At 43.3% G+C, this 9,615-nt stretch overlaps 1 protein-coding gene across 1 annotated transcript in view; it reads right to left on the bottom strand.

The window, feature by feature from the left end:
* Positions 1-9,615, bottom strand: part of ank1a (ankyrin 1, erythrocytic a) — a 371,228-nt gene that overhangs the window by 253,802 nt on the left and 107,811 nt on the right. The window contains exons 15-18 of the mRNA XM_057351699.1: positions 9,306-9,503; positions 9,119-9,217; positions 4,990-5,088; positions 2,878-3,075 (exon numbers count right to left, since the gene is read on the bottom strand). Of these exons, the coding sequence (XP_057207682.1) occupies positions 2,878-3,075; positions 4,990-5,088; positions 9,119-9,217; positions 9,306-9,503 (594 nt within the window). The remainder of the gene's footprint in view (positions 1-2,877; positions 3,076-4,989; positions 5,089-9,118; positions 9,218-9,305; positions 9,504-9,615) is intronic.

The following is a 9,615-nucleotide window of genomic DNA, read 5'->3' as shown; positions in this document are numbered from 1 at the left end:
AAGAAGGGAAGGGGAGGAAGAAAGGGGGGAAGAAGGGAAGGGGAGGAAGAAGGGGGGGAAGGGGGAGAAGACGGGGGGGAAGTGGGGAAGGAGGGGGGGAAGGGGGGGGAAGAAGGGGGGATAAAATAGCATGTTAGACGCCTGGAGAGGGGAGAAGGCGCTTTCACAGGCGTACACCCAACCCAGCTGCCGACCTCACACGCCTGTAGCGTGTAAGACGCTTTGACTTGTTGTTACTCTCAATCCCCTGGCTCATCCTGTCAGGGTTGCTCTGTCTCCTAGGCGGGTTCCCAACGGGGTAGAAGCTGGGCTCTGCATATCTCTGGCGGGCCGTCGCTTGGAGGGCCCCAGTACTGGGGGGCAGGCTGCGCTCGGGACCTCGACGACCAATAGGTGACTGGGTCACGGTGGAGCAGTCTGCTTCTTCACCACGGAGAACCTCCATGGTGTCACCACACAGCCTCGCTAGCAAGATGGGCGCATCTAGAAGGCGAGCCTTCCGAGCATCCCTATGCAAAGTTGAGTCACAGGTGTCTCCCTTGGACCACTATCGTGGACGTCGTCCAATCCAGAGCACCCGCCATGACCTTCGTCACATGAGGCCGGTGGCGGTGCGCAACCGGGTCGGTCTTCCCATCAACCAGATCTTAACTCTTTGACTTATGACCCGATGGGTCGCCATAGCATTATGAACGAGTGTCAAAGACTTACATGCCCTGGAAGGGAGCCTTGGTCGACCGCTCCAAGTGGCAGCATCTGCAGTGCACCACCCTCCAGGGAAGTAACAGCTCCTGAGCCCGTCAAACGGGAGTATGCCACGAACGGCAAGTTGCCGTCCTTGTGAACTCCTCATGCACATCCAGGTCAGCAGCGAGCGTTCCGGGGAGGACGACACCACTGCAAGCACGGCCATCATCTCTGCGTCGCCTTGTCTCGGGCTTGACTGCCCAGGGGCGTGAGCTCCAAGGGGTCTCCGCATCCGATGCTAGGAGGTAGCTGTCTGACGTTATGACAGAAAGTTTGTACCCATCCGGTTGTTGAGTCTGTCTGCTATGGGACGGTACACTGCCGCACATCAGGGAAGAGCCAGGTGAGTGTGCCGGGGCATGGATGGTCCACGAGGCGAAACTGGTGGAGTGACATCCATGGGAATCTCCAATCACCTCCGCCTCGGGAAGCAGATGGGTTGCGGCTACATTCTCCAGACCGTGACAGCAACACCTTAATCGACGAGCCCTGCCACTGCATGCTGGAACCCCAACATGCAATTCAGGTGTCGTGCCCGTCGGACTCGGGGATGAGTCTGTCATACCCAAGAACACAGCTGCGAGACATGCCCGAAGATAGTGCAGACTGTGAGAGGTAATTTCCTCTTTTAGAAATATCTGCGGCTCGACGCCCAGGGGAAGTCCACTACCGAGAGGGAGAAATCTGCTGCTTCGCGTCGTAAATCCAGCAGTCTGGAAGGAGAATTCTTGAAGAGAAGAATCGCTTGACATGTACCGTCATGCAGTTTCCGAACAACAAAGGATGAGTGAATGGCCGACGCTACCTCCCTTTTATACCCGTATGCACGGGGCGGGGACTGGCGTGCGTGTGCCATTCGCCAAAGTCCATTGGCGTTTTAAATTCCTCTCGGAGATGATAGGTTCTCAAGAGCAAACCCCAGTCTGTCTCTCAACACAACGTCGAGAGACTGACTGAAGGGGTGTTTCCACATCATTTGATTTGTTCACAAATTACCCAGTGTAATTCACACCAGTCATTGGGTCTCATTCACTAAGATTTGCATAGATTTTTCATTTCTCGAAACTTTCTCACAAAGTTTCACTTTCCGCCTAATTCACAATATGTGCGCATACACATGAATTTGTTCTTAACCTCATTCTAATGTTAGTGAATTTGGAGTATTCTAAATGAGCGGCCATGTGCACGAGTTAAGTCATTTGCATAAAACACAACCGGTCCAGCTCATTATTAAGGCTTTCTGCCCTAATTGACATCTGCTTTCTGCCCTAATAGACATCCCCATGTGACACTGTCTACAGATGAGAACTAGTAATTCCAAGTGCACAGTTCTCAAAATCAGTTTATACACAATAAAACACCTTTTATACAGACACGCAGTTTACAGAGTTCTCGTTAGCCGGCTGTAAAAGTGTTGTTATTCAGAGAAACCTCGCAGCTTGAGCTATAGTCTAATGCAGCTATTCGCACTCTTTAACTGTATATGATCAAATAATTTAAAATTTAAATATACATCTAAGTGTTATATATATGTATATATATATATATATATATACAGTATATGTGTAGTGCCTGGGGGTCTACCACCAACATGCAACTAACACCTAGGCGCAGGACCAGATCTCTGGTGACCATAGCAACCCACACCAAACCATCAAGATAAGAATATTTTACGACCGAATGGAATGTAGGGAGATGAACTCTCTTTACTCACTTTGGGGACAGACATACAATCCTAAATACATCTATATGGAAATGTACATATATTCATTTATAACCTGTCCATGTATTGATGTTCTTGTTGTTATGTCTGTCTTAAACATTAATCCAAAGTAGTTTATATATATAATAATTACTATTATTATTTAAAGTATATAACTATTATCCTAAGCTGAAACATAAATTTTGTAATTTTGTCTTAGAGACATTTGTGTGCTTTCAGCTGTTGCTATCTTTTTTCTTATATGCATAATACATCGAAAGTTTTTGTGAATCATGATTTGTTTGTGAAACCGTTCATACGCAGGTTTCACGCATTTGTGCGTACGCATGCTTAGTGAATGAGACCCTCTGTTTTGTCTTTGTCTGTGTGTGTATTTATACATTTAAATTTAAGCATGGTAAACTTGCCTTGTTGCCCAGATTTACATTTGCCTGTTTAGAGATGAGCAAGAACACCATGTCTGGCTGACCCTCCTGGGAGGCAAGGTGCAAGGGTGTGACCCCTTGTAGTGACTCTGTATTGGCAGAGGCTCCATGCTGCAGAAGACTGCTGGCCACCTCCACCTGGTTCTGCTTAGAAGCAATATGAAGTGGCGTATAGCCATTCTGATGAGACAACAGACTAGGTTACAGCATTTGTGCTTTACAATAAGTTTTAAAAAATGACAAAATGCATATTTTATCATTCTTGTTGCCTACAATGGGGGGGGGGATGGGGGGGTGTCGCAGAGATCCTCAACTCTGAACCTCGAGATCCTCTTTCCTGAAGAGATTAGCTCAGGATGAGCTTACTCAGGCGTGTTTAATTAAAGCTGGAGCTAAACTCTGCAGGAAAGTGGATCTTGAGGTTCAGAGTTGAGGACCCTTGGTGTAATTTACCATGATTCAATCTGACAATTCAATCGATTCAATCTGACATTTCCCACAAAATCTGACCCAACAAATTATAAATCATTATTATAAGCATACTGTTGTGAATCGGGGTAAGGTGAGGAGACAATGATCTTTTACACTGATTTTTAATGTAGTGTTCTTGGTCAAGAAGCTATTTTTATTATTAAATATTAAAAGTGCATGCATTTTAGAGGTAAACTCTCTGTGGCTATGAGGATGTTAGTTTGTTTACTATTCATCCATATGCTGTATTTTGTCTAGGGCTAGAGTTGTTGCAATTAATACACTACAACACTACAAACATTTCTATTCACTTGTAAACCTATTGAACACACTATACTGCAATTATAAGCCAATTGGACTGAAAGTGAAAAGTGAAGTGAAAATGACCTATTAGTCAGATATGGTGACCCATACCCGAAATGTGACCTCTGCATTTAACCCATCCAGAGAGTAGTGAACACACGCACAGCAAGTGGTGAACACACGTACACCTGGAGCAGTGGGCAGCTATCACTGCAGCGCCCTGGGAGCAAGTAGGGAAGGGAACACACGGAAGCGTTTGAAAGTCTATCAAAGTAAAAATCAAACGCTTCCGTGTGTATCTGTGTAAGCGCTCGGTAGAGAGTGCAATGCAATGATCATTTCACGCGCTTCCGGGTTTGGTTGCGCAAGCGCTCGGTAAGGAGCCATTCAAAGACATATCCGATGACCTTAGAAACACAATAGCCAATCAGAGGTCTTTCATAATTTGCTCAACAGCGCTCAAAATGATAGCGGGAAATGCAAGTAACGTCACATTTAGTACCGAGTGGTACCGAAATTTGGTATCGTGACAACACTATAGGCCAGACCCAGGCAGTGTCCATGCGTGTCCTGTGGGTCAATGGGCCCGGAACATAAGGCACACACGGGCATGCTGGAACACCCGAGCAGAAGGATCCTTGTTCTTCCTTCTCCTGGGTGTATCCTCAACAGCATGCGAAGGTAAGTGAAGCAGAAAGATTCTGAGGGTATGCTGTCCAGACTGTGCAAGACTGGATTGTATAAATGTGATTACACACCTATGTAAAATTTTAACGCTAATTTGGGGTTTTTCATTCTGTTTTCAGTTTGACCACATACACGCATAGGTTCTAACACAACTACAACTCTACGATAAGCTCAAGCTACAAAAAAAGTACTGTGCGTAAGCGAGCAATAAAACCCAACAAACTCAATTCAATGTGTAATGTTATCTTTGTGGGTAACAATATATATATATATATATTATATTCACTTGTAAACCTATTGAACACATTGTACTGCAATTATAAGCCAATTGGACTGCCAAGGTAAATGCCAATATATATATATAGAGAGAGAGAGAGAGAGAGAGAGAGAGAGAGAGAGAGAGATCAAGTTGAATGTGGCACATTATAAAAGGTCAATTTTGGTTAATTTGGACCCTTTATGACATCGACATGAAGGTCAAAAGCAGCCCAATTAACCTGAATAACCCTATGGTGTTGACTTATCCAGACCTAATAAAAAAAGCATACATCTCTAAGAATCTGATTCTGAATCTGTATTCATTTGATGTATTTATTGACAAAAAAATAATAATTCCGGACATCGCTGTCATACCCGAGCTGCACTGTGAGGTGATCCTCCTTTCCTGAGCAAAAGATTCACGACATCTAGGTTGTTATGGTGGACAGCTACATGCAATGGTGTAAGTCCGGCCTAATGAGGAAAAACATGTCAGATAAAAAAACTGATTAACAGGCATTAGGTATGAATGGACAAAAAAGTTAAAAGTTAACAATTAGCAACAGATTGATTTTGACCAGTAGTTTTTCACATAGTTGTGATGGGCAAGCCCCTATTGACAGCAAAGCAACTAACACTCTCAAGGTGCAGAGAGGTAGAAAAAACATCGTTAAGACTCCAGTGGTTCTAGTTTATGAAGTTTTTGAAATACGTTTTTGTGCGCAAAAAAATAACTTCATTCAAGAATTTTTTCTCTACCATATCAGTCTCCAGCGCACATTTACAAGTGCTGTTTTAGCTGACTATTTTACTGATGTCTTAACTTCCTATTTGCACAATGAAAGTGGTACAGTGGCAAGAAAAAGTATGTGAACCTTTCGGAATTTCATTGTTTTCTGAATAAATTTGTCATAAAATGTGATCTGATCTTCATCTAAGTCAAGGGTATTGACAAACATAATCTGTCTATTATCTGTTATTAAAAAATAATAACAAAAAGACAAAAAAAAAAAATCTGATCGTTCATGTCTTTATTGAACACACTCATTCAACATTCAAAATGGCAGTGGAAAAAGTAAGTTAACCCTTAGAATTAATAACTGGTTGACCCCCCTTGGCAGCAGTAATCTCAACCAGGCGCTTCCTGTAGCTGTGGATCAGACCTGCACATTGTTGAGGAGGAATTTTAGCCCATTCTTCCTGGCAGAACTGCTTTAGCTCGGTCATATTCTTTGGACGTCTCATGTGTATGGCCCTCTTCAAGTCAATCCATAGCATCTCTATTGGGTTGAGGTCTGGGCTCTGACTTGGCCACTCCAAAAGGCAGATTTTGTTTTTCTGAAGCCATTCTGTTGTGGACTTGCTCCGGTGTTTTGGGTCATTGTCCTGATGCATTACCCACCTTCTACACAGTTTCAGCTGACGTACAGACATTCTCACATTATCCTGAAGAATTGTCTGATATACTTGTGAATTCATCTTTCCTTCAATGATTCCAAGGTGGCCAGGCCCTGATGCAGCAAAGCAGGCCCAAATCATGATGTTTCCTCCACCATACTTCACAGTTGGGATGATGTTTTCATGATGATATGCCATGCCCTTTCTACGCCAGATGTAGTGCTGTGTGTTTTTTCCAAATAGTTCAATCTTAGCTTCATCAGTCCACAAACATTTTGCCAATACCGCTGTGGGGTGTCAATGTGCTCTTTTGCAAACTTCAGGCGTGCAGCAATGTTCTTTTTAGTAAGCAGTGGCTTCCTTCGTGGTGTCCTGCCGTGGATACCCTGCTTGTTCAGTGTTTTACGTATTGTAGACTCATGAACAGAGATGTTAGCAAGTTCCAATGATGCCTTCAAATCTTTGGCTGTCATTCGGGGTTGTTTCTTTACCTCATTGATGAGTCTTCGTTGTGCTCTTGGTCTCGTTGTGCATTTTGACTGGGCACCCACTTCTTGGTAGAGTAGCAACAGTCCCAAAGTGTCTCCATTTGTAGATTGTTTGCCTAACTGTAGACTGGTGAATTTTTAAAGTCTTTGAAATAACTTTGTAACCCTTGCCAGCTTTATGTAAATCAACAATTCTTGATCGTAGATCATCTGAAAGCTCTTTTGGCGAGGCATGGTTCACATAAGCGTGTTCTTCTTGTGCAGAGCAAACTCCAAAAGTTTGAGGGGTTTCTATCAGTCAAAGTAGCTGTAGTCTGTAGACTACAAAGTAGCTGTAAGATGTAGACTCCAGGTGTGCTAAAACCTGACTCCAATTAGCTTTTTTGAGGTCATTAACTCATGGGTTCACATACTTTTTCCACAAGCACTACAAGGTTTTTTGGTTGTTCTCAATAAAGACATGAAAGATCAAAAAAAATGTTGCATCACCAAAAATATGCTGTAGATGTTTTATCATATGTGATTAATGGACACATGCCAGTACACTGCAGACACATGTGCATATAAGCAATTGAAAATACTTTCCCCTTTCTGTCGGTCTCTCGACGTTGTGTCGAGACAGAATGGGATTTGAACTTATCATCTCTGATCGTAAATTTAAAAGGCCAATGTACTTGGCAAATGGCATGCAGAAGAGGAGTGCTGTCTCCAAACAAAGACTGGTGCACTGGATTGTGGATGGCATTTCTACTGCTTACCGATCTCCCGTGCTTTTTTTATTTTTTTATTTTTTAATAAAAATTTAATTTACTTTTTCTTGCCACTGTAACTATAAATGTCTGTCCATTGCCAGCATTGCAAGCATTGAGAGACCAAGATCCTGCCTGCCTCGTGTGGCACGGAGAGAAACACCCACGGCCAGACGTAAAAAAATCGAATGGGATCTGGGTCGACACCCCCAGGTTTTTAAGCATGGCCGCCTGAAACACCTATAATAGGGTCATGGTGTGTAGGCATGCCTTCGCCTACCCAGCTGCCAAAGCAGGAAACAAATAGCTTGCTAATGTCTGCTCTATTTTGGGCATTTCCTGTTCCCCATGCTACAGTATTTTAGATTATAGCGATGTCTGATGTGCAGTGTTTCCCAATCTGAGTTCTGGAGACATTGCACATTTTCCATATCTTTCTAATCAAACACATCTGTTTCAACTCCAAGTCATCAGAATAAGGTGACCAGACGCCCCGTTCCCGGGGATACTGCCTGCACAGGATTTCGGCTGAGTCCTCCTGAGGTCGCGTTTCTGGGGATGCAGGAATGCAAAATATGTGTTCGGCGCGTCATGTCAAAATATGTGCCTGGTGCTGACGCATTGAAGGAGTTCATGATAAAAGAGACGTTCGCGTTCAAAAGACACTCGCAATTAAGGCACTCACTTAACACTTAACTCTGATTACACATAAGACTAAGCTAACATCTAGCAAATGCAAGCGTCTCTTTTATCATAAACCTGATCGATACGTCTGCAGGAGGAACGTATTTTGGCATGATGCGCGATGCACATAGATTCACATGACATGCCAAAACCATATTCTGCATTCCTGCATCCCCAGAAACGCGACCTCAGGAGGACGCAGCCGAAATCCTGTGCAGGCGGTGTCCCCGGGAACAGGGACATTTGGTCTCCTTATTTTGATGTCATGGAGTTGAAACCGGTGTGTTTGATTAGAAAGATATGGAAAAAAAATTGCAGCTCTCATTGAAGAAAGCCAGGCGGGTGGAGCGTGAACTGTGGCGGCTCCCACAATACACACAGCCAACCATGCAAGCTCCGTTCCCAGACAATAAACACAAAGATCATGTGTGTCCCTGTTCACGATGAAAGGAGGACAGGGAGCAACACACTATCTGAACTCTTTAACTTTCGGACTTTCCCCTGACATAACTAGCAAACTGGCTCACCATACACACAACACCCACACACAGAGCAACTTGCTCAGGTACAAGAGCAAACAATGCTTAATCTGGATCCTAGTCAATATGTCATCCCGCCTATGACGTATCGTTTCACTATATTGGACATTTTTGACAAACGTGCTTCAGACACAGTCACGCAGATGCATTTTGCAAAGTGTCACATGGTGACGCAATGCGAGTTCCCACAAAAGGGAACTTATATCCATAACACTAATATTGCCCTTACGTTTACGTTACCACATTGCATACACTGTCAGAAAAAAATTGTCAAAAGTTACCCCAACTTTCACTGTGGCAGTACCGTTTAAATATTTGCTTTTATTGGTCCCTAATAAACCATCAAATAACTGTATCAAGAGGTTCTCCAAAAAGTGAATGTAATTTACACATAAATAAAATGGTTTCTGCAATTAAAAATATTTACAAACATACTTTTATGTCTCAAACACATGGCATTAATTTGTGGATTGTGTGCATAAACCTGCTCTCTTGAAATTTCCATGATCATTTCCTACTGACAACCCTATTGGTTGAAAAGTAATACAAAAAATAATTAACTATGCTAAACCATAAATTGATTACAGTACAGTTATGAAAATAGCTTTCCTGTCACAACTTTGCAACCCTAAATGTTAAGACATACCTTGCCTGCAGCATTTGGGTTGGCCCCTTTCTCTAAAAGCAATGCTTCTGCATCTACCTTTCCATATTTGGCTGCCACATGAAGGGGAGTGAAGCCTTTCTGCAAGATGCAAAAAAAAAACATCTCTAAGATTTCAAAAACTTTTTAAAAATGAGATCTGTGATCGGGGTTGAAGACAACACTGTACCTTGGTCATTTTGGTTAGCTGAGCATTCATATCAATTAAGATACTGGCAGTCTGTGTGTGTCCCTCACGTACAGCAATGTGCAATGGGGTATGCCCAGCTGTTGTGGTGGAGTTGGCATTGGCCTTGTGCTCCAAGAGTAGCTTTACAATCTCGTTGATGCCCATTCGGGCAGCACAGTGTAGCGGTGTCTGGTCATCCTGTGGAGGTAAAGGTACCACTGATATGAAAGCAATATTTGTTTGTTTGTCTTTTTCCTGAAGCACACACACAAGGGGATCACAGAGTGAAACGTGTCTTACTGAGCGAGAT

Source organism: Triplophysa rosa, linkage group LG2 (genome assembly GCF_024868665.1).
Source record: "Triplophysa rosa linkage group LG2, Trosa_1v2, whole genome shotgun sequence".
Taxonomy (NCBI): Eukaryota; Metazoa; Chordata; class Actinopteri; order Cypriniformes; family Nemacheilidae; genus Triplophysa; species Triplophysa rosa.
The sequence above is the reverse complement of the archived record's forward strand: the minus strand, read 5'-3'. Positions and strand labels throughout refer to the sequence as shown.